At 41.0% G+C, this 24,688-nt stretch overlaps 2 protein-coding genes across 2 annotated transcripts in view; one reads left to right on the forward strand and one right to left on the reverse strand.

Moving 5' to 3' along the window:
* Positions 1-380: 380 nt before the first annotated feature.
* On the forward strand, positions 381-2,787 carry LOC110951344 (uncharacterized protein C11orf87 homolog). Its single transcript, XM_022194348.2, has 2 exons — positions 381-916; positions 1,299-2,787. Exon 2 carries the CDS (start codon positions 1,401-1,403, stop codon positions 1,827-1,829), a length of 429 nt encoding a protein of 142 aa, XP_022050040.1. The 5' UTR covers positions 381-916; positions 1,299-1,400; the 3' UTR covers positions 1,830-2,787.
* Positions 2,788-13,494: 10,707 nt separating this feature from the next.
* mybbp1a (MYB binding protein (P160) 1a) overlaps positions 13,495-24,688 on the reverse strand; it is a 36,457-nt gene continuing 25,263 nt past the window's right edge. The window contains exons 24-27 of the mRNA XM_022194349.2: positions 23,431-23,544; positions 20,508-20,609; positions 20,288-20,412; positions 13,495-15,473 (exon numbers count right to left, since the gene is read on the reverse strand). Of these exons, the coding sequence (XP_022050041.2) occupies positions 15,143-15,473; positions 20,288-20,412; positions 20,508-20,609; positions 23,431-23,544 (672 nt within the window). The 3' untranslated portion in view covers positions 13,495-15,142. The remainder of the gene's footprint in view (positions 15,474-20,287; positions 20,413-20,507; positions 20,610-23,430; positions 23,545-24,688) is intronic.

The following is a 24,688-nucleotide window of genomic DNA, read 5'->3' on the forward strand; positions in this document are numbered from 1 at the left end:
CATTTTCATATTTTTTAATATTTTTATTCCTCTTTATATTTACACATTTCCTTATGTTTTTAAACAGATTTATATATTTATTCCTCTTGTATTTACATTATTTCCTTATTTTTAACCGATTTATTCTTTTTCACATTTATTTCTCTTTATATTTACGGTACACATTTCCTTATATTTTTAAACAGATTAATTAATTAAATTTATTCCTCATATATTTACACATTTATTTCCAAATTCACATTATTTTTAAAAACACACTTATCTATTATTACGGCACTCTTGTGATTCCATAAATAAGCGACAATTACCATGTATTTGACTCAAATTAATGCATTTCCAGCTCTTCTAATGAGGCTGAAAGCTTCAAAGCATTTTCCTGGCCACACCCTCAGGAATGCTTCTATAATAACCCCTCAGGATCCACATTAACTCACTTATGTTTGTTCACGGTTAAATGCAGACATTGACTGACAAACGTGGATTAGAGTCGTGATTGGAAGGTGAAGCTGGCAGCAGAGATGAGATGAGGCAGCTGAGTGGAGCTTTAATGCAGCTGCAGCTCTTCATTCAGATGCTGAGAGGAGCAGACCGGAGGAGGGACGCGGTTCACGGAAAACCTCACGCAGCTTTATTCTAATCGCATTTTAGAGAGCGAGAGAGAGAGAGAGAGAGGAAAAAAGCACTTTGATGCATAGTGAGGGCTTTCTGCGCTACCTGTAGTCTTTATCCGGGACAGCGCTGTCCGGGACGCAGACGGAGCGGATTGCGGCAGTCAGAGGTTCCTGAATGATCGGAGCTCAGCACCAGCAACAGCAGCATCTCTCTGTATGAAATGCGTCACCGCGATCCAGTTCTCCCATTTACACACACCGACTCTCCACTCGCGGACTGGTTCCCCTACTGACTGCTTCATCAGGTAAGAATTCTGCATTTTTCTCCCCTTTCTTTAAATATTCCCGCTCCAGGCTGAACTAACGCAGCTTTGGCTCCATCCTCTGCGTAAAACTCACATTAAGTGTTTAAACGGAGCTGCGTGGATCTGAAGGAGGGATGTGAATGTTGGAGGCCTGCTCATTACAATAGATGATGGAGCCTTTTGTCCACTCTTCTGCTCCATCGTATATTCAGGGGATGTTCTCATTATGGGCTGGCAGCTTTTATCCCACATTCACAGTGAAATGCTGCGCCATGCCATGTTAACTGTGCGGCTCTGGTTGTGTTAATGGAGCTAATGAGGGTCGGTGGGTGGGTTTCTGGAGCTCAATCAGCGGCTCTCATGTGTCTTCTCTCCGGCGCAGGTAACCACATGCGCGGGCCGGTGTCACCGCGCTGAGCCCGGAGAGCACGAAGGGTACTGGGGTCAGAGAGACACAAGAAGTGGCCGGACAAAGGTGGACCGGATGACGGCCAGAACCGCCGAGGCCTCGGGGCTGTCGGTCCCTCCGCACCGCTGTCACGGGGGCGCCACCAACGGCACCTGCGCGGAGCAGCTCAGCCTCCTCCCGCCGTTCTCCTCCGCCCTCGCGCTCCTCGTGCTGGTGGCCGTGCTCGTGGGGATCATCCTGGTTTCCCTGGCAACGTTCCACTTCCACAAGAGGAAGCTCCGGAACAGGAAGATCCAGCGCGCGCAGGAGGAATACGAGCGCGACAGTCGCAGCCCGGCGCGCGCCGCTGCGAGCTCGGAGTCCGCAAGGCCGTGCGTCATCGTGCGTCCGGTGAGGTGCGAGGAGAAGCTCGCGTGCCAGAGCGCAGTGGTGGCGGCGGAGAGCGGGCACGTGGAGGCGGAGGAGGGACAGGCGCCGCACGAGACGGCCGCTGTTGACTGTTAACTTCAGGGAACGAGACTGTGGAATAAACAGGAAAAGCAATAAGGCACAAAGAACTCCATCTCTGCTGCTTGTAGACTAGAACCGGTAGAACGCAGAACACTGAGCAGAACCGTAGAGGGCAACTAGTGCAGTGACTCACAGGCTAGCTGGTGGGCACTCCTCCATTAGTATTTAGCCACCTCCTTATGGGACCCTGTAAAGTATTTGCCTGCTTTGACTTCTGGACCTCCTCCTCTTCCCCCCTCAGCCTAAAGCCAACCTCAAAGATGTTGAAATCCTCCCCGGGATGTGACACGCAGTTGTGTTAAATTATTAAGAGCTGGCGACACAACACAGATCTTCCTCGGCATGTCCTCTGACACACTACCAGTATGTAGTTAGACTATAATGGATGTTGTGGTGCTGTTAGGCAGTGCAAAGCTGCATATAGGCTATAGAAGCGGCTTCTTTGTTTGCTGTAGTATTTTTTCCTTCAAATAAGTGACTTAGCATATTTGCATAAAGTACTGTCCTCCAATGTCTGTTAGACATCTGTAGGTAGCTCTAGTTTGCCTGACAGGATGCAAGACTTTTTGCTGTAGTTATGCACATAAGATTTCTGTTCCTTTAAAGTGTCAGATAGTAACTTTTAGCGCTAATACAGTATTTTCATTTTTGAGTATTTATAATGTATCCTCTGACATGTAATAAATTGAGAATTCTTCCAACCCTCCAATAGAGGCTTTCAAGTGAAGCCAATCTTTTCCTTTTCCTTCTTTTTTTGATCCTTCATATTGTATCATAGTGGGCCTAATAGAAATTCTGTGTCATTTATTCTATGAATTCACTGTAAATGTATGACATGAGAGCTGGAATGTTTTGCAGTAACATCATCTTTCTGGAGTTCATATAATCTGCCTTATCAAAGGACATGTAATATTCAAAGTTTATAAATAAATACATAATATATGAATATCAATCCTTTAATGTGTCTTGCTTCTACTGAGGGAAATGTGCAGCTACACGGTACACTGAATTGTAAAAACGATCAGAATTAACCCACTGTACAGATGACATAATTTGCTAGTTTTTAAATGGATTTTGGTGACATCATACAGTCCTCCTGGTGAGCACAAAAAGCCTCACCGATAGAGATTGGTATTTGCAGAGTATAATGCTTAAAGACCCTTGAACCCTGCAAACTACTACTGAATACAAAATGAGATCCGCTGCCTCCAGAGCCTGCATAGAGACCCTGTTTAGCGACATGAAGGCTATCCATACATGTACCATTTGTAAACTCAACATCTCCCCATAATGAAACCACAACATGTCTCACTGGAGGTCACTGGAAGTGAGTGGGCATCAGTCAGTATGTTGGCAAGCTACCAGGACACCATGTTCCTAATTGTCTCCAAACACAAAAAAAGCCTGGGAATATGAAGCCATTTCTGGCAAGCCGCCAGCACTGGAAGATGCACTGACAGGCTGCCCATCTATCTTATCTCATTGGCATAAGTGCAACAGAGTGAAACCATTTGTCTTCACGGGGAAATTGGAAGTAAGTCAATGAAAGATGACTAATGCATTCCACATTCAAACATGTGTTTTCCTCAAAACAATTTATAGATTAGAATCCAGAACATTATGCACATTTTCAGGATAAAACTGTAGTAAATGACAAGTAACCGAGATCAGGCTTACTGTTCGCTAGTGGTACTCTGTAGTAATTATAATACTTTTACATTCCATAATTTGAAAATACATACATCTTCATTTAAACTGGCTCTGAGACACTCCTCTCTGCTAAAAGTGGAGTTAAATTTTATTTATTTGGGTGGGGAGACTACTTCCTGTCAGGGAAGTATGATGATCGATTCAGCTGGTTGTAGTGACAAAGAATGGATGTCAGTGACCGGGGAAAGATGGAGGTCAGTGGTGACTAGATGGATATTGGCAGTTAGAGATGGACGAATAGTGGAGTGAGTGGCTAGGAAGGGATGAAGGTTAGTAGCTAGGAATAGACACTGGAATAGATGAAGGTCAGTGGAAAAGCACAGATACACAGAATGGATGGAGGTCAGTGAGTAAAAATGAATGGAAGTCAATTGATAGGAATGGCTGGATGTCTAGCTAGAGAAGAATTGAGATCAGTGACTAGGAAATGATGGAAGTCAGGGGCTAGTAGTGTATGGAGGAATAGTAGGAGGTCAGTAGCTAGGATTCAAGTTTTGATGCAAGTAAATGATGGTAGTCAGTGGTTGAAAATCAATAGAGGTCAGTTGCTAGCAATGGATGAAGGATCAGAGGTCGGTCGGCAGTCAGGAATGAGTGGAAGTCACTGGATAGGGATGGATAAAGGTTGGTGGCCAAGAAAGGATTGAGGTCAGAGGCTACAAATCAGTGATGGTCCATGGCTAAAAATGAATGGAAATCAGTAGCAAAGAACAAGAAAAGGATGGATGTCAGTGGCTTGGAATCAAAAATGGTCAGTGGCTTTGATTGATGGGGATCAGGGGTCAATTGTCAGAATGGATGGAAGTCAGTGAATAAAAATGAAGGGTGGTCAATGACAAGGAATACATTTCAGTCACCGACTTAGAAATAATGAAAGTCAGTGGCTATGAATGGACAAAGGTAAGTGGTTAGGGATTCATGAAACCAATGGCTGGGAATCATTGGAGGTCAGTAGCTGGGGATGAATAATTCAGCGATAAGGAATGGACAGAGGAATGGATGAAGGTCAGTGGCTAGAAAAGGATGGAGGTCAATTATGAGGAATAAATGGAGGTCATTGGCTAAAATGGACAGAGGAATGGATAATGATCACTAGCTCGAAATGGATAGTGGCAAGGAATCAAAAAAGGTCAAGGACTTGGAACGAATGGAGTTCTGTGGATAGGAAATGGTGGGGATCAGGAGTCAGTTGCAGGAATTGATGGAGGTCAGTGAATAAAAAAAATGGAGGTCAATGGCTAGGAATGAACTGAGGTCAGTGGCTAAGAATGAATGAAATTTAGAGGAAAGGAATCAGTGGAAATCAGTGGCTGGGAATCAAGTAGCTCTCCATTGGCTAGACTTAGAGAAATTAAAATTGGTCAGTAGCATAGGAATACATGGGCATCAGTAGCAAAGAACAGAGAGGAGTGGATGAGGTCAGTGGCTAGTTATCAACAAAAGCTTGGTGGCTTGGAAAGAATGGCTGGGAAATGATGAGGATCAGAGGTCAGTAAAATTAATGGAGACCAATTGATGGATGGATGATTTCAGTGACTGGGACTGAATAAAGTATTTGTTGCAGTTCAGTAGTTAGATACGAATAAAAGTCACTGGGTAGAAATAAATGGTAGAATGGATAGACGTCGATGGCTAAGAATCAGTAAAGGTCCCTGTCAAGGAAGAGATAGAAGTCATTGGCTAATCATTGGGGGTCAGTGGCAGGGAATGGATACTGTAATGGATAATGGTCAGTGGCTAAGAATCAAAATAGGTCTGTGGCTTGGAATGAACGGAGGTCAATGGCTAGGAAATGATGGGGACCAGAGCCAGTAGTGTGAATTAATGGTAGTCAATGGAATGGTTGGATGTCAGTGATTAGGAAAGGATGGAAGTCAGTGATTAAGAATGTATGAAGGAATGGTATAAGGTCAATGTGTAGAAATGGTTAAAGTTCCAGGGTTAAGAAGTGATGGAATTTAGTGGCTAGGAAAGGATGAATTAACGGAGGGAGGTCAGTAGCAAGGCATCAATAAAGTTTAGTCAGTGGGAAAGGATGGAAATAAATGTCTAGGAACTGATGGAGTTCAGAGTGCAGTAGTTGTGAACAGATGGGGATCAGAGGTCAGTGTTTGGGAATGATGGACATCAGAGGTCAGTGAAATGAACTGTATCTGCTGTTATCTGTTGTCAAACACATGGTGCTGCATTTGAAAGGCAGAGGCAGAGACTTTGTGATTTACGTTTGCTCTGGGAATAGCCTAGTTATTGTGTATAGCCTAATTTAGAATTAATGAGGCCAGTTTTCAGGGTTTTGTTGTCCCAGGAGATCTGCTCTTTAGTGCTGCACAAAGACACTGGAAGGGGCGTTGGCTGGCCAGCGAGTGGAACTGGCCCTCTGAGGCTGTTTATTTTAGGTTTGTGCTAAGTATTTGTGCTCTGATTGACTAAATCTCTGGTTCTGAAAAGACCAAATGTTACATTTTAGCCCTAATATTATTATTAGCTGGTTTCACCTTCTCATTTACGGTTTTCTTTGTCTTATGAGACCTGCTTATCTTTTGGACTGTAGACTGTTTATTTGGACCAAAACAGGCATTTTGAGGACGTCATTCTGGAGAGAAAAATCACAAATGGCATTTATTAAGGGACTAACCTATAAAAAGAAAAATATTTAGTTAGTCGCAGTCCTAATTTAAACTTGTACCTTGTTTCAGTTTTATAATATAGTTGAAATCTAGGATCTACTAAAAGCGATGAAGACCCAAGCTAAGGGTTAATAAAACAGATAAATGTTAACAAAAAGAAACATACAACACTATGAGGTATAGTTTCCACTAAGGTGTGTTTGTGGATGAGTGTGAGGATGTAACACTGAATGGCATAACACACAGAGCTGCACAGGAGAGAAGAAGAGCTCCACTCGGTGGGAGGATGGGGAGGATTTATGGCCCACAGTGCCTCCAACTACCCTGATGGTCTCCGCCTCCAGGCGCCTACTGCATTACAGAAATGGAGCATATAGAAAGTTACAGCGGTTTGGCTTGTCCCTTGGTTCCACAGACAGAGTTTGTTCCTCTCTCTGCTTTGAAAATAGCATCATTATAAAATATACAGCATGGTTTTTGTAGGCAGTCAAAACAGGCATGGGAGAAGATGGCCTTCAAATTGTTATGACAAGAACAGAGAGGTTTGTGGACAGCAGCTGTCTAGCTGTATGAGGTGAGCAGATTTGGGTCTCCTCCAAGTGGTGGTAAAACTAAACTCACCTTGTTCCTACAAGGCCTGCGAATTAAACTACTGGATGTGCTAATTAATGGGTTCCGGTTCAAGGTTGCACTCAATTTAAAGCCAACACTCTGCCAGCTACCTGCTGTGGAGCATCAGACCTCCAAAAGGGCGACACATTAACAAAAGCAGCATGTGTGAGGCTGAAAGAAGTGGAATGATAAACACTCCACAGCCCGCTGCATCATAGAAAGAAAAAAAAAATCAATCCATAATATGAATCCCTGGGAGTGAAAACATTTTTCAAGGTCAGCGGATGAATCAGACCTGCATTCAGTTACAGCTTTCTCATATTGATAAGGCTTTACAGCTCACTCTGATTATTCCACCGAGCTGCATTAGCAGATTGGTTCTGGGCTCCATATCTCGGCTCAGAGTGATGATAAGTGTCAGTTCGCTGTCAGAAAGAGAGGACACCACTGCTCCGATTCTCACCCCTGCTGTCAGGGTTCGAGGAGGATGATTTGTCACCACCGGTGTCTGTTTATATGCTTCATTACTGCAAGTTCAAGCTGTGACTGTCAGGGTACAGTACCAGAAAGTCAGGCGACTACCTCCGCTGCTCCGGAGGCCAAAGATGGAGTAACAAATGGTCCATAATCACGGCTTGTATGATTTTTCTACAGTGAAAGATTTACTGTGCTGTTAAACTTCTTGTTTTTCAGTTCTCCCACCTGAAACATGCACAGCTCTACCTTCACTGTCCTGCCATTCATACAGGCCTCACTAAGTTGACAGCTTTTGAGATCTTTCCTGTCAGATGTGAATGATCTCTGTTGCAGGGGCGAAGTCAAGAAGTGGCCACAGCTACCACAAATTAAACTGTGGTCACCCCACACAACCAGCAGTTATCTACAACAATCAGCCACAACATTAAAACCGCTGACAGGGGAAGTGGATAACATTGATCACATTGGTACTATGTGGTGTTCTGCTGGAAAACCTTTAATTTTGGTATCTGTGTTGATGACACTTAGACACCCAAATAAACATTATCCCAGAACAGACACACTCACTCCATCCATCCATCCTCTTCCGTTTATCTGGAGTCGGGTTGCAGAAGCAGCAGATGAAGCAGGTAATTCCAGACGTCCCTCATCCCAGCAATGCTTTCCAGCTCTTCTTGGGGGATCCTGAGGCGTTCCCAGGCCAGATGAGATACATAATTCCTCCAGCGGGTTCTGGGTCTGCCCTGGGGTTTCCTCTCAAGGTGGACATGTTCGAAAGACTTCCAAAGGAAATCTTCCCGGAGAGATCCAAATCAGATGTCCAAACCATCTCAACTGTCTCTATTAGAGGTGAAGGAGCAGCGGCTCTGCGTCGTTTCTCACCCTATCTCTAAGGCTGAGCCCAGCCTAGTGGAGGAAACTCATTGCAGCCACTTGTATCTGCAATTTTATTCTTTCGGTCACTCCCCAGAGCACATGATCATAGGTGAGGGTTGGAACACAGATGGACTGGTAAATTGAGAGCTTCACCTTGCGACTCAACTCCCTCTTCACCATGGCAGTTCAATACAACGCCCACATTACTGCTGATGGCGCAATATCCGCCTGTCCATCTCTCGCTCCATTTTCCCCTCACTCATGAACAAGATCCCGAGATACTTGAACTCATTCGATAGCGACGGACAAGCCCACTCCCTCATTCAAATGGAAATCCCAAATGTCACTGACCTACCCCGGCAGGAAAATGCACCCCACCACATTGTAGAAACATCAAACAATCAGAACCATCTTGAGGACAGAACAGTCGTCCAAGATGTTGATTTGACCTCCGAACTTCCTGGAACCCATTCTGATCAACATCAACAGGATGCAGTGGAACAAGTTTGATTCCCAGAGACTCGACTCCACAACCCTGAGTACTCAAAGGATCCACTGCCAACGTCCTGGTCCAGACCCCGTTGGACACCCTGAGAGGTCCTCTGGTCCAGACTCAGAGCATTTTTGACCACATAAGATGAATCAACACATATTAGGCGGCTCAACTTGTATTTCCTTTATCTTCCCATTTCAATACATTTTAAAGGCATTATGGAGGATGTTTTTTTTTTGTTTAATTTGTCTGATTCACATAAAATGAATATACTGACCTTTAGTGGACTTGTATGTATGGTCTCTAAAAGAATAAAAAATTAAAAAAAATAACTGTGGACATGGCAGGACCTGAAAAACATCAGCCAATCAACACCCTCGGACCGAGGGGTTTGGTTTGCTCCCTTTCCTGTCAATCAAAAATCTTCCGGCTCAGGCCTAGTTACGTAGATTACATATGCCTTGGACTTACGTGTTTTCTGTATGTGTTGCTTTGGTATACCTTCGTAGTTAGCTGGTGACTTGTTTTGCTCATCTTTTTTTACTTAATGGCAGATAAAGATCTAGGGGGACCCAGCCGTAAAAGAAAGCTTCACGAGTCCTACGCAAGTTTCTGTAGGGGGGCGTTTCTTCGTAAATGTTAAGAGGGGGGAGGTTAGAGGGGGGTGAAGGAGAGGTTGTATGTGCGCATGCGCATGCGCATGCGCATGCTACGTTCAAAGTCGTAGGAAATTAAATCTCCTCTAATGCCTTTAACAGTGCATCCATCCCCATTAAACCAAATCCAACCAAATAGTTCTGACCTACTGGAAAATGCTAAAGTGTATTTGTCACAATTTAGAGATTTTGTATGACCGTACCTGAAAAGTACACAAATGCATCTGCTTTTAAATAAAATGTATATGTAAATAAGACTGTTTCTGTACATGGTATTATTAGTTACAGTGTGTATGACTGATGTTGATTGGTAGATGTAGTTCAAGTTTCTTACAGACTGTGGGGATGAAACCTACTTTTAAGAACCTTGGTACAAGCTGCTGAACAATGAAAGACTGACCCAGAACCTGCAACCAAAAGAAAGAAATCTAAAATCTAGGTGGACACAGTGAAATGTCTAAACCAGGAAGATGTCCTAAACAGGACACTTGACTTCTGTTATCCATCTTAAGTAGGATAAATTTAGCAACGTTTCTAGATTTTTATCAAATTGAAGGTTACATAAAAACCTTACTACTCTGTCTGTGAACTCCAATGCATTTCTAAGTGTCAGTCTTGCAAATGACAAGAGTGAGCGATCAAAAAAATAGATAGTTGACCCATAGCAATTTCCTGGCAAAAAAAAAGATAATGAGACATTGTACCACCCCCAGAGTGAGTAATGGTGTCAGCCTGAACAGTTGTATAAACAACGGTCTGGCTCAACCGCTGTTCTGTTGATTCTGTTAAACGCACAATAAAGGGGAGATTGCAGCGATAGCAAAGTTTATGGTGTTAAAAAATGAAAGCATGCGGCTTATTTTGCAGATCTAAAGGATTATATACATTCTCTGGGTTCGGTTGCCGGTCATTCACTATTATAAGTCCAATAGTCACTTTCTTTTAGCTCTATTTTTGGTCTCCACCAACTCCTGAAGGAAATAGACTCTCCAGCTATGAAAGCTTTCACTGCGCTTACCAGCCAGTAGCTAATATAGTCTGTGCGATGTTTAGCACTGGTGAGGTGGATAAAAAAATAAAGAAAAAATGTGAAATAAAAAAACTCCAAAAATGATTAAAATATGTGTAAAATAATTGGGTTTAAATACAGTAAAAATGTGTAATTTAAGATGTAAGAACACAGATATTTGATGTGACATGATGGCCGTTTTTGGTTTTTACAGTTAAAGTGCAGATTTATATTTTTTTCTGGTAAAATCTGTAAACTGAAATCATAGTTACCATTTTTATACATTAATATACATCTTTTTTTTTTAAAAAAGTGAAAAAATCTGAAAAGTCATATTTGTTTGCTGATTTTAAAAAAATAAAATACAGTAATTTTACAGTTTAACATTGTAAAGAAACAAATTACCACCTTTTGATCAAAATACAGATGCATATATGAACATTTTTCAGTTTTGACTTGTTTGCTTTTACAGTTGGCAATTATTTTAGTATTTGTTTTCTGAGTTTTTACGAGCTAATCTCTGTAATTTAACAAAACTGTAAAAAATGTCATTTTCAGGTCAAAGGTAAAGAACCAAATTACCTTTAATACAAATACAGATGGTTTTGACCTGTTTTTCTGTGGTTCAACTAAATTTATACTTTCTTTGTGTAATTTGTAAAATAAAAGTATTGAAAACCTGACGTTTGCTCTCAGAGCTGCTGCTGGAAGTGAGACTGAGGAGAGCAGAGAGCTTTATTATCAGCAGTCTTGGGTGGAAAAAACCCAAAAGAAACGGCTGAAAGAAGCAAAAACGTTCTGCAGAGCTGTGTGATTACTCAATGTTTGACCCGTTTCACACATGACTGGTCACATGACTGACTGCTAATAAAAATATGGATTAAAGCAGCTGTAACATTAACGCTTTATTGATTCACGCCAGGCTTATTATGCTCCTGATGCTGTTGTTTAACGACACACTAAGGCAGGCCGTTCCTCCTACTGGCTGCACACAAACTCATGATGTGCATTGATTTATTGTGTCTTCACCTTGTTCGGGCCGTTGAGCAGATTCCAGAAGAGCCCGGAGGCCCAAACAGCAAACGTGAGGCTTCCTGAGAGTCCGATGGCTCCTATCGATACCCTCGGCTGAAGCCTCCTGCAGAGCGGAGGGGCTTTAAGATGAGATTACTGATGGATGAGGCAGCAGCCTGCTCATGCTACTGTAGATTTATGGCTGCACGGCTTCATGTCCTGTATAGTAATCCATTTGTGGGACACTGCATCATTTTTCTGACAGCTGAATTAGGGTTCTCTGTGATTGCTCACCTTAGTTTATAGCACAAAGGCTCGCAACATCAAGTCCTGTGCAAAGGCCGGAGACATTTTCCAGCGAGACTGTTATGTAACAAGATTACACTTCTGTCTGTCGGCACACTGAAAAAGACAATTAAACAGAAGTGATATTAAAGTCACGAGTTTAAGTTTGATGTATTTGAATCATTTGATGCCTCTCCAATTAACTATTTGAATTTATTTTTAAAGAAACGCAACGTGAGGTTAATTTTTCTAACTTAGGTATTTGCTTTACCCAAATGTAAAATGAAAAACACGAGTTTGTCATTAGACTCATATTTAACAATTAAAAGAGACAGTGCTATGTTCAGTTCAACAATTGAATGACAGTTTTAAATTCAGGTGAGCGTGGGTCCACTGCTGCCAATGGTGTTAATCAAACAAGTCCACGAACAAATCCTAACAAAATGAAAACAACTCCAAAGAGGGTGAAACGATTTATCCAAGCAAGTCCTACCACACCACTGGGGAAGGGATGAAGCTGTGAGGCTTGAGGCCTGCCAGTGAGTGGGGTGGTGAAGGGGTGAATCTAGCCAAATGTTTTCCAGTTTATTCCAGGGTAGCTCACCATCAATTCATCCACAGGATACCGGATACTGCCGTAGCGAACGAATATTCGGATATTCGGGATATTCGGGTCCAGCCCTAGTAGTTACTCCATCTTACAGTTAGAATTAAACTTTTGATTCAATCTTAACAAAACAGAAGATGGACAAGTCTGACTATAATATAAATTTGTAATCCAAAGACTAAAGCTGATATTTCAGTTCAGGTTTAAAATGATCCATATTGGCTGATGATTTGCAGAATGACACAAAGTTAGTCCACAATGCTTCAAAAACTGTAGAAAACGACTCAAAATTCGTGCAAAATGACTTGAAAATTATCCAAAATTATGGGAAATTTGTTGAAAATGAAATGAAAATAGTTCTAAAGTCCTAAAACTGAACCCACCTCCATGTGAATTTAACTCTACAACCAGCTCTGCTCCCAGTAAAACTGTCAAACTTCTCTTGGTACAACATCGACACATTCTGTCAATCAGGAACATTTTGTACTTTAAAAACCCAGTGCAATAACAGTTTTTCTACATATGCTAGAATATATGCTATATCAGTATTTTTTTTAATTATATAGTCTGTGCAATAATGATAACAATCTGTGCAGTATTAGGACTTGTCTGATTATTAGAACATGTAGTGCAGCTCCACTGATCTGTGCAGTAATGTTACTTCTAAGAACAAGTACTTCTGTACATTGTGGCTTATTTCTATTTTTGTACTACTTCTGGAAATGCTTGGACTATCTTATTTCCCAACTGTGGGATTAAATAAAGGATTATCTGATCTTAAATGGGAACATGTTGCACTTGACTTAATGGAAATGATTTATTTAATACTGCAGACTAAACAGGTCAGAGGGTTTTCCTGTCTGCACCGACTGTTACACTGTTAATTAATGAACCACACAAAAATGGTCATTTATAGCTTTTTTTTCTGTTTTCTCTGCTTTAAATGAACCAAAGCACGAGTCCAAACCTGCATCTGATCCCAAGCTGGGAGTATTTTGTGCCTTTACTCCACCAACAGAGATCCACTGTTGTCCAGAAAACTAAAAATACATCACTTAATGACAAGACCCCTCATTAAAATGAACATCCTCATTATATTTTTACTGAATCACACATTTGCTGTCCTGCTGCCAACAAACTGCATTAATCTGCAGCTAAAAATATTCTCAGTAATTGCGCTATTAACTCGTGTTTGCTGGAAACTGCGGCGCTCAGCGTGAAACAGCTGAACCTTTTGGAAAAATGAAACTATATCTGTGAGCTGAAAGCACTAGGAGATGAACCAACGCAGGATTTATTTCCATAAGAAATAACATGGAATGCTTTAATGCTCATCCTTTATGTCTATAATCAATACTTTTTACAACAACGTATTTAATGACAATGTAAAAGGGTTCAGAACCTGCAGAGATTTATTAGCTGAACGAGTTTCAACTCATTATCTGCCGGATCGATAACTTCACTGTCTCGGTTCGTTCTCACCGCCTTCATAATGTCATTTACACCTAAAAAAAAAAAATCACTGAACACGACCTGCTCTGCACCAAACTGCAGACAGAAAGATTTCAAGAGCTGAAAACAGTGGAGAATTTAACAGAAGAAACCTCGAATATGAAGCATCTGTAGAGCAAAAGGAGAGTTTAAACCAGAAAATATTAGATTTATATTCAAAAAGTACATGAAAGGTCCAGTTCATATGATTTAATTGGATCGATTAGCAGAAGTTATGCTTTCATTTAATTTACTTTAGTGTATAATCATCGAAAAATGTGTCTTGTTAATTTAGAAAGAGAACTTCATGTCCACAGGAGTTCAGAATGGACAAAACAAACACATTTCAAAAATATTTACTGTTATTTCAAAGATTTTTTTTCCTGTTTTGGTAAATTATAGATAATAGCCAGTAAAAAAAAAAGATTACATGTCCACCTCCAAAATCTGTATTTTTATAAATTATATTTATTTTTTTTGCACTGTGTTTTACTGTATTTGAATCTGTATACAATATTATTAAATATTATTTTAGATTTTTATTTGAAAAAAAGATGAGTTATAATTAGGGTTTTAAAATGCAAATTTTTGTTTTTGAACAGATTTTCCCTCTTTTGTTAGATAATATCCAGTAAAATCACAGGAAGGGAAAAGGGGATTAGTCTACACGTTTATCTTAAAAACAAACAAAAAGGACCAAAACTGTTTTTTTTTTAAAAAGGCAGCAGAAATCGGTAGTTTTATAAATTATATTTCATTCTTTTACACTGTCGACTGTAAAAATACGTTTTTCATTTTTTGTCTCGTTTTTGTCCATTTTTTTGTCGCTTTGTAATTTCTTTATCAAAGTTTTTGTTTATTTTTGTTTATTTTTCTGACATTTGTCTCTTTTTTGTCATTTTTATGCCTCATTTTTGGAAATTTGTCTTGTTTTTGTTGTTTTTTGTCATTTTGACCATAAAGTAAAATACCATCATTCAGTTCCAGATAGCTGTGACTAAAAGTTGTGTTTCTTTGTAGATGCTCTGATCGGGAAGTTGTGATGCAAACTTCACTGGTCTGGTCCACTTTAGACCTGATTGGGCTGAATGTGGTCCTGAACTAAGATGAGTGTGACATCCCTGCTTCAGAGCATCAGGAACAGTTCTGTTGTCTGTAGAGCTTTTAGTGGGTTTTTAAGAGTTCACAAGCAGCATTTTTTCATTTGTTTATTGTCAGAGCTGATGGATTTCCAGGAAGAGAAACACATTTCTGCTTGGAGACACTTTTCTAATCAACAGCAGTCACACATTAGAAAAATAATCAGTCTTAATTCACCTCCCACACATCAGAGGTTTTCAATAAAGAAACGCATCAAAACATTATCAGAACTGAAACGGCAGACAAAAGACTAAAACAGTTGCTTTAAAAGGGAATTAGAAAAAGCCTTTCTGTGTCCATTTAAATAACTTCACTCTTTCTTCTGTTTGGGTTTCTTCTTCTTCTTCTTGGCTGGTTGGTTCTCAGACTGTGTTTTGCTCTTCTTGGACGGGTTCTCCTGTGAAGCCGTCGCTCCGTCGGCCGGTCGCTTCTGTTTAGCTTTCTTGTCAGGTTTCTTTTTGGCTTGTCCTTTGTCTGCCCCCGGTTTGTTTGTGGAGGCCGACTTGTCTCCCGCCGGCTCCAGGACGGGTTTATTACGCTTCTTACGTTTCTTCGTTTCGGGCAGAAAACCTTTCTTCTTCTTTGGAGCTTCCTGTTGGTCTGCGTCTCCGTCAGGTTTCGTCTTTTCAACTTTGGGTTTCCTGCAAACGTGAACACAAACAAGGTCAACGTGAAGGCTTTAGATACAGAAAACATGAATCTGTTTTAAAGGAATCCTGGATGAGAAGTTGGTTCTAAGAATGAATCAAGAATATCAGCAAATAAATTCCTTATATCTATTTAAGAATATTAACTCTGAACCATGAGCAGTTTCTGGGCGTTTTCTGCTTCTGTTACACTTTTATTTATTCATAAATGCAAAGTCCTGAAACTCTATGCAAACAGAACACCCATGACTAGAAGTAGAGAGAACTTAAAAAATTTTTCTACGCAGTATGACACAGGTATGAAGCTAGAATCAATAAAATTTATTATTTTACAAAATCTAGAAAACTAGAATCAACGCTGTTCCAAGTGCCCCCCGGTGTTACCAGCAGTGGAAATAAATGGTGACTTTCCACAATATAGACATTTCACTACTTACATTTGGAATTTGCTTTCAGAGTCGTTTCATATCTCTTTTCTGTAAACACTGCCTGCAGTTCAACTGAAAAGTCTCTGAATTTTGTTGTGACTGTTGGTCACAGCCGAGTCATTAACGGCTTCACGGTTGCACCGAGGAGAGCAGAATTTTGACCTTTTTACCAAGTCTGTTTAATATAAGAGTTATATTTTTGGTGATTTTTTAAACGAGACACACGGAAGAACATGATTGGATTAAATGTCACGAATTTTAAGCTTAGATTTGGTGACGATTTCTGACAGAGGAGCAGATGATCAGTTTAGGGAACGTTGGAAAGTTGGAAGGTCTTGCATTGGTACAATTATGGCAGTTTCTGAAAGACAACTCATCTTTCAATTCTGCCGGTGTGTTTATCAGAATTAGGAGCTCTTGACGTTTGGCTTCATACTTCAAAATCTTTCTTATGTTCTAATTCATCATATTTTTGCTGTCATTTACACTAAACATCATATTCCTATACAAATAAGGAAGTACCAACCAGTAAACATCTACATGCTACATCCTCCCAGACTCCGTTAAACTGGTTCACTTCTTACGTCTCTGGCCACACCCAGTTCACTCAACTCAAATCCTTTAAATCCATCCCTTCCACAGGCGTGCCCCAGGGCTCTGTACTGGGGCCTCTCCTCTTCATCATTTATGTCCTTCCCTTTGGCAATATCTAAATACAACATTCGTTTCCACTGCTACACTGATGACACCCAGCTCTACCTCACCAGTAAACCCTCGTCCACTCTCCCGTCCAACTTCCTCACTGATGGCATCACTGAAATAAAAACCTGGTTCACCCTAAACTTCCTTAATTTATACATTAATAAAACTGAGGTTTTCCTCAACATCACCAACTCCACTTTATCCAAAACCAGCAGCTTTTCTGTTAACCTCCGTTTCACCCCCACCCCAGGTTAGGAGTCTGGGTTTCATCCTCCACAGCACTCTGTCTTTTCAGTCTCACATCAGTAACATAACCTGGTCTGCCTACTTCCATCTACGAAACATCAATCATCTCATTGCCACCCCAACCAAGAAACATGGATTCATTCCTTCATTTCAAATCACAACTCAAAACACATCCGTTCAAAATATATATTCCATCTGATATTGCCCTGTCTCTATTGTTTTTAATTTCTAATGTGTATATATGGAAATGTTTGTTTGTACGTTGTTCTCGAGTGCCGAGAAAGGCGCAACGTTATAACAGTCAATACAACAGTTAATTATCTGTAATTCAGTTTGTAATCGTGGTTGCAGATATCTCAAACATCTTCATGATGAGTCTAAACTGTTGTACATGAGGCTTCCTGCTGGATGTCGGTTCATTAAAACATCTAAAGTGATAGCGGCTTCTGTTGTGGATAAAATACTTAGAAATTGGAGCCAAACAGGAAAAGCTCATCAGCAGGAGCTTCGTTTATGAGAGACTCGAGGTCAAACTTTATTGGACTTTTGGCCTCAGTCTGCTCCGACGTGCCGGTAAAACAACCGTCACATGCAGTTATGGTTTCAGTTTCATCGTATGTTTGAAATGCAAGCTGCATCCAACTTACTGTGGCTTCTAACTGCAGAAATCTGCAGCATCATTTTACTGAATCCAAACTTTAATTCAAGGTATCTACTCAGTTTGACATCCTGATTTGTGTAAATTGAATTTAAGATGTGCATAAAGGGTCTTACAGACGACTTGTATCGAAAGGATTTAATAAGATCTCGGGTTATAATTATGACAAGTCAGAATTAAACTGTAGATAAAAGAACCTTCAGCTGGAACTCATCAGAATTCATCCCATTTTTCAGAAACCTGCCAGACACATGAACAGCGACGTGATCCGTCCTGCAGGAATGACATTGTGGATGTCTGAAATGTTCCTTTTGACCAGGAGGAATTGAATTACAGACATCTGAGGTACACGTCCAGTCTGGCTTTTAAATGTTAAAGCAGCTCTCCATGAATGACAAAACCTCTCTGGTTTGTTTTAATGGACTCTGGTGCAGAAAGTTCTGGATAAAAATGCAGGACAAAGGTCTACCTACACGAACTGCCCTTCAGCTACAAAACAAAGAAATGTCCAAATGGGCGATAAAGTTAATCATTTATTCATTTTATCCTCTATGCACAAACATTTGCTTACATATCCGCTCCTTTCCAGGGTTGCATTGTTACGTAAAGCTTCAGGTAAAGTTAATCAGAGCGACACAACCTCAGATTCACCTTCATTTTGCAGCTGAACTTCTCAGCAGCCGAGTATCAGAGAACACAGTGGGCTGTTCACCAGGTCGGACAGAGTTCAGAGTCTTAGGAGAAGTTACTTGTAAGGTAGCAGACTGTCGGTGGGGATGACTGTGTGTTGGAAAAGTGTGTATAGGTTTAATCTATCCAACTACACAATGACAAACCAAAATTTTACCATGAAAGCTCGTGTTTCTTCTGTGAAATGACTCTAAGATGGTGTTTTCTCGACATGTTTAAACCTTACCGGGTAAATTATTCCACTTTTACATCTAGATTTCTTCTGCATGTCAACATTTTGGCCATTTTTAAGTCTAATTGTCTTTTTCACTCGTGCACAGTTCAGACTGCAGACAGAAAAAAGTGCCGCAGCCTCTGGTTGAGATCAATACATGTAGCAGTGCATCCTTGTCTTCAAAATCAATTAATAAAAATCTGACTAAAGCCCAAACTGGCCGTCCTGCCACCGTCAGCTCTAAAGCTCCGACACACACAGACCAAAAGAAAAAAAAAAAGAAACAAAAAGAAACTCAGGAAGCAGAGTCACGCATCAGTAAAGCAGGTTAAGACAAATTGAAAAGTCTGCACTCCATGACTCACAAAAGAAATGTGATTTAATGCACCAACGTTTGGGACCGAGCAGAGAGGTGACGATTAGACAACAGTCCAACGGCCGGGAATGTGAAAATATGCACTTCTGCGTGGTGGGTGGTGTTTGGAGTCCTGGCAATCATGAATGACATTTAACAGAAGAAGAAGAGCACCAAGCATCCGTCTGTATGCTGATGTTCACTGATTCAGCTGGAAAATAAACGATCCACGGTGCCAAAAGCTTCTAAACCTCAGCTCCAGTTGGACGGTCTGCCTCGTCCATCTGTAGACTCAATCACAATGTTCTTATCTGTGAAGCTAGCCTCGTTCTGCTTTCACTCATACCTCTGGATCTACATTCGTCAAAATAGCATGTTTTCGCTCCCAAACACCAAAAGTTTGTTCTCCCCACTGGACCACATTGATTGTTTGCCACCAAAACGGGCTCCACCTGGTCAATCAGGGACTGCTTGGTCGTCTCTCAGGTCCCACGAGATAAATTTCTTGCTTGACCAAAACGCATCACACTCACAACTAGGGCTGGACCCGAATATCCCGAATATCCGTTCGCTACGGCACTATCCGGATATTAATTTTGGTATCTGAATATTCGAGCTCGTCTCTTCCCTGCGCCTTCGACCCATCTCGGCTCATCCCGCCGTGTTCTTTGGCTAATTTCCGCTCCTCCATTTGTGTTTGTAAACACCACCCGAATGGCCGGGTTGCTGCCGACTCTGACGTCACGCTTCACTTTGTTGCATAAACACAAGACAAGATGCTGAAGACCGGTGTTTGGGAATTCTTCAGTTTAACTAAAGACTAAACGAGGGCAAAATGTGGACCCAAGAGAAAAGATGAACGGATCCGACTATTCGGGCCGTCTCCGCCGCCGCGCCCCCCCGGTCGGACGTTACGAATATCCGGATATTCGTCTTTAATACTTTAATAGGGCCCGAATATTCGGAGGCCAGAAACCACTATTCGGGCCAGCCCTACTCACAACCAAATTTCCTGCATGTAAACTCGCCACATTTGAATATAATCCGCTTGGTGGGTGTTCTTTAGCGGGCCGCTACGTGGTCTCATGACCGCGCTTTCAGCTCGAGTCCAGCAGATGCGTCGGACCAACATGGCGGCTCGACCGCAAACATTCTCTTTTGTTTTGAAAACAGTTAAGCGAAAACTATTCCTGAAAGCATTTGAAGTGAGAAATAGCTGTGCAGCAACTGAATCTGTCCAGGTTTTAGTTCACTGACGGCTAGTTTAGATGTTTAAGGGTTTCATGATGGTTGGATCTCCACACGCCGCATCAAATTTGCATTAAGTAGAAGTCCAGTCTACTTTATGCAAAAATTAAAATAAACCCTCCAGATTCTTCCAGAGGAAGAAAAGAAAACCTATCCAGGAATTAGTCTGATCCTTAGACCCTCTGAATGTTTGTGAGGCAGTTAGAAAGCCTGATTTCTGCAGAAACTTGCCTCCTGTCTCCAGATTTAAACCCCTCAGAGACTCACGTGACTCCAAAGTGTTTCATCACGGCCCAGTAGGTGTCCTCCAGCTTGCCGGTCTTCTTGAAGGCGATGCTGCTGGTCAGCGGCTGCAGGACGTTCTGGAGGGGATCCAGGTCCACAGACAGCTTCTACACAGGACAGACAGACAGCAGAGAGTCAGTCTGGACTGAAACCACATCATCTGGTTCCTCTCAGGGTTCATCTGGACTCTCAGACCACCGACCTGATGGCGAACCTGTTTCACCACGAACTGACAGAGCTCCAGGACTTTCACCACCTTCTCCTTCACCACTTTGCTCTCAGCCTGGCCGACGTTCTGGAGACTCTGAGGGAAGAAGATGCTGAAATTAGACTGAGGTTCATGTTTTTGCTGCATTTATAACCACCTTTGGGACAATTTTCAAGTAATTTGGGACAAATTTTAAGTCATTCTGGGCTAATTTTCTGAAATTGTGGATCATTTTCAAGTCATTCTGAACAATTTTAAAGTAATGTTGGACCAGTTTTGAGTCCTTTTGGACAACTTTCTTGTCATGTTCAACAAGTTTTATGTCAGCTTGGATCGTTTCTCGTCATTTTGGGATCATTTTTGTGTCTTTAGGATAATTTTCAAGTCATTCTGAACAATTTCTGAGTCATTTTCGGCAATTTTTGAGTCATTTTGGACAATCTTTTCTTAATTTTCAACAAGCTTTATGTCAGATTGGATCTTTTCTCATCATTTTTGTGCTTTTGGGACAATTTTCAAGGTCATTTAGGACAAATTTCATGTCCTTCTGGACTAATTTCTCGTAATTATGGATAATTTTCAAGTTATTCTGGACAATTTTTGAGTAATTCCGGACAACTTTCTTGTCATTTTCAACAAGTTTTATGTCAGCTTGGATCGTTTCTCATCATTTTGGGATCATTTTTGTGTCTTTGGGATAATTTTCAAGTAATTTCATGCTATTCTGGACTAATTTTCTGTAGTTATGGATCATTTTCTCATAATTCTGGATGTGTCAATATATGATTGTGGGATTTTTTGTAACATAGTTGACATTTTATTGATATCCAGTCATTTTTTAATTAAGTGATTGTTTCCAAAAAAAATAATTGTGGATTTTGAAGACATGATCATAACGAACATAAAAAAATTAGTGTTTTTTTTTTTTTACTTTTAATAAAAATGTACGTATTCCCTCAATTATACATTGGTCCATATATTTCTGAGAGGACAACTTAAAGCAGTTTCGGTCAGAAAGGGATTTTAGAATACGAGCAAAACAGTCCAATAAAGCTCAATGAACATCTTATAAGAACAAACATCCAGCTCAGAGATTCAGGAACATTTCGGTGTTGTTCTGCAGGTTTGTGTCTCTGTGGGAGGAGCTGACGGGATGAGGGCTGCAGTTGTTTGGTGAAGATTTGCAGAAACTCGCAATTAAGCATGTCTTCACCCTGGTCTCTCCAGAGGACACGCAGAGGACAGCGGAGGCTCTAATCATCATTTATCACAGCACGATGCAATCTCATAAGCCTTCCACAATAATACAATTAAAACGTGAACAAGCCGAGAGCACGGCGAACGTCTCTACTTACAGCGAAGACATGATGTGCAGCTGCAGCCCGGCGCTATTAGACACGCCGTAATGTGACTTTCAATCAGGGCCACAAGGAGAAGTTTACAGAATTTAAATTGGGAACAGGGAGCTCTGGCAGGGTTTGGATGATGGAGAAGAAGTGGGATCAGCGCATCCTGACCAACAACGACCAAAACTCTTTCCTGAAACGAGTGGAAGCGGCGCAGCGACACTCACATATTCATCTCACAAAGTTGGTTTTGTAAATGTGTTGGTGAGCAGATGTTTAGCGCCATTAGCATTAATTTCAGTCCATTATTTCCTCTCTGTTCAGCTCCATTTCTGTTCTCTGCTAACTCCTGAGGAAAATATCTGCCTCTTTAGCTGCTAATGTTTACTTGCTGATCACTAACTGTGTCTGTCTGATGTTTGCTGCCGTGCAGGAAGCATCCAGTGGGATTTTTATGAGCTTTTCAGGAAAATTTTAGAACAGGGAGAGGACAAAAGTTCACACATAAACCCTCGGCAAGTGTGAGAGTCATGATATCTGTAAAAAGATGACACCATTAATCAGCCAGAAATGGGAAAAACTGAGAAAATCATTGAAGTTTTAACTTTCCAGTGGTTCTTGAACTTCTCTCCTGTGATTCTATAGGAGGACATGACCAAAATCTGAGCTTAAAATTCAATTTAAACCCTCAAAAATCCCTTATTTCTACACATGTAATTTAAAAATGAATCAAACCAATTGTTCAAATCTGATTCTTTAAAAAATGAAGACGTTTTTCAGATGAACTGCAGGATGTGTTTACGCAAAGCAGAGTTAGTATGAGATGGAGCCTTATTTGGAAACTAATTAAAAATGTAAATCGTACATTATGGATATTATGCAAAGCAACTTTTACACACTTAGAAAAGTGTTGTTCCATTTTAGTTCAACTATTCGGAAACAAATAATCCAAAAAAGTCCAACATTTTCTTTTTCTTTTAATAATTCATGGTATTATCTCAGAAAACATTTTTTTTTTGATCTCTCTATTTCTAGTCATGATTGTTCTGTTTCTGTAGAGGTGCAGATATTTATACTGCAGTGAAAAATGACTCAAAGTAAAAATGTGACGGGCACAAAATAAAATGACCAGAAACCTTTGGAGTCCAGAGGGTTAAACTAGACAACAAGAAAAACACTCAGAGAGCAGTTTCCTCCGGAGATGCTCAGTCGTCGTATCATTTCTGACGGATGAAACCTTTGATAAAAAAATGACCTGGCACTGAGCTCAGGCATGTGGACGTTATGTACAGATACTGAACAGCGTGATCTAAATATGTAGCGGGAATTGATGGGACTCAGAAACATCCCCACAATTTAATCAACTGTTCCTTGTGTCATTTCTGGCCTTCCTTGAAAATTTCATCCAAATCCGTTGGTCTGTTTTGGAGTAATGTTGCTAACAGACAGACAGACGGACGGACAAACATACGTAGATCGTCACATAACTCCGCCGTGTTCCTAGACGTAGTAAATACCCTGATTCCCCGTCCAGTGATGCATGTCTCTAATGCAGACGTGTGTGGACTCACCGCCGCCAGCTGATCCGTGACGCTCCCACAGAGTTTCGTCCACGGAGCTCCGTGAAGCAGCTGCTGGACCTCCCTGCTCTGCATCGCCCGCAGCACCAGCACACACGCCTGACCCTGAACACACACAATAAGACCTATCAGAGGGAAGTCCAACGCACACAGAGCACCAAGGAGCTTCGGTTTAGTTTAGTTTGAAGTTTACAAAAGCTCCTGTGTGATTTGCTTTGTTGGAAATAGAATCAAACACACAGAACTTTAACCTGACGTGACTCTACCGGAGCATCTACCGGAGCAGACTGCAGCTCACAAAGACAACTTCTGTCTCAGTTAAAGCAGCGTGGAAGAAGAATCCACTCCCCAGAATTATTAGAGACTCAGGAAGCTCTGCAGTGTTTAAAACCAGCCTCTAGTCAGCACCTTTTATTCACCGATTCTGTTTATTATCTCACACTGACAGCTCTTTAGGCTTTAGGTTGCACTTATTGTTTTGTGGTAGTTTGTTTTGTGCACCTGCCAAGTGACACCAGACGTAAAACAGCTGCTAACTTCGGTGTGATTTCCCCGTAAAATAAATCAAACAAACGGTAAAATGAAAAGCTATCAGAACGCAGGTGATGCTAGCAGAAGTTTGATGCCCAGCAAAGAGACAAGATGCTTCATATTCAATTTATTTCTTGATATGTTTTGCTTAATCCAGGTTTGTTTCTCATTCTAGATGCAGAACGACATCTTAAATTACTCAAAAAGGGATTTTCTGAAACGAATAAGAGACAAGATTTCAGACTAAACAAGGCATGATGAAGAGATTCTTTAAATTTGTTCTCCTTGTGCAGCGACGCTCTGCTCCCAGTGTAGTTAGGCGGATAAGACCTAAATTTGGGGTCGATAGTTCACTTTTTCAGGAAAGCACCAAATTTGGTACAGACATAGTATATGACCATACAATTGATTTAAGAGGAGAACCCCAAAAATCTAAGCCCCCTGGTGGCCGCCATCTTGAATTCAAATATGGCCGCCTTGCTAAACCTATTTATGTAATATCTCCCTTAATACGACAGATACAAAGTGACTTTCAAGATCTACCCCCATTGTTTAAGGGTCTGCGGATTCAATAAAGCCATTTATAACAGTGTTACATATAACAGCCACCAGGGGGCTTAGATTTTTGGGGTACTCCTCTTAAATCAATTGTATGGTCATATACTATGTCTGTACCAAATTTGGTGCTTTCCTGAAAAAGTGAACTGTCATTTGACTT

The sequence above is a fragment of the Acanthochromis polyacanthus genome, chromosome 17, assembly GCF_021347895.1.
Source record: "Acanthochromis polyacanthus isolate Apoly-LR-REF ecotype Palm Island chromosome 17, KAUST_Apoly_ChrSc, whole genome shotgun sequence".
Taxonomy (NCBI): Eukaryota; Metazoa; Chordata; class Actinopteri; family Pomacentridae; genus Acanthochromis; species Acanthochromis polyacanthus.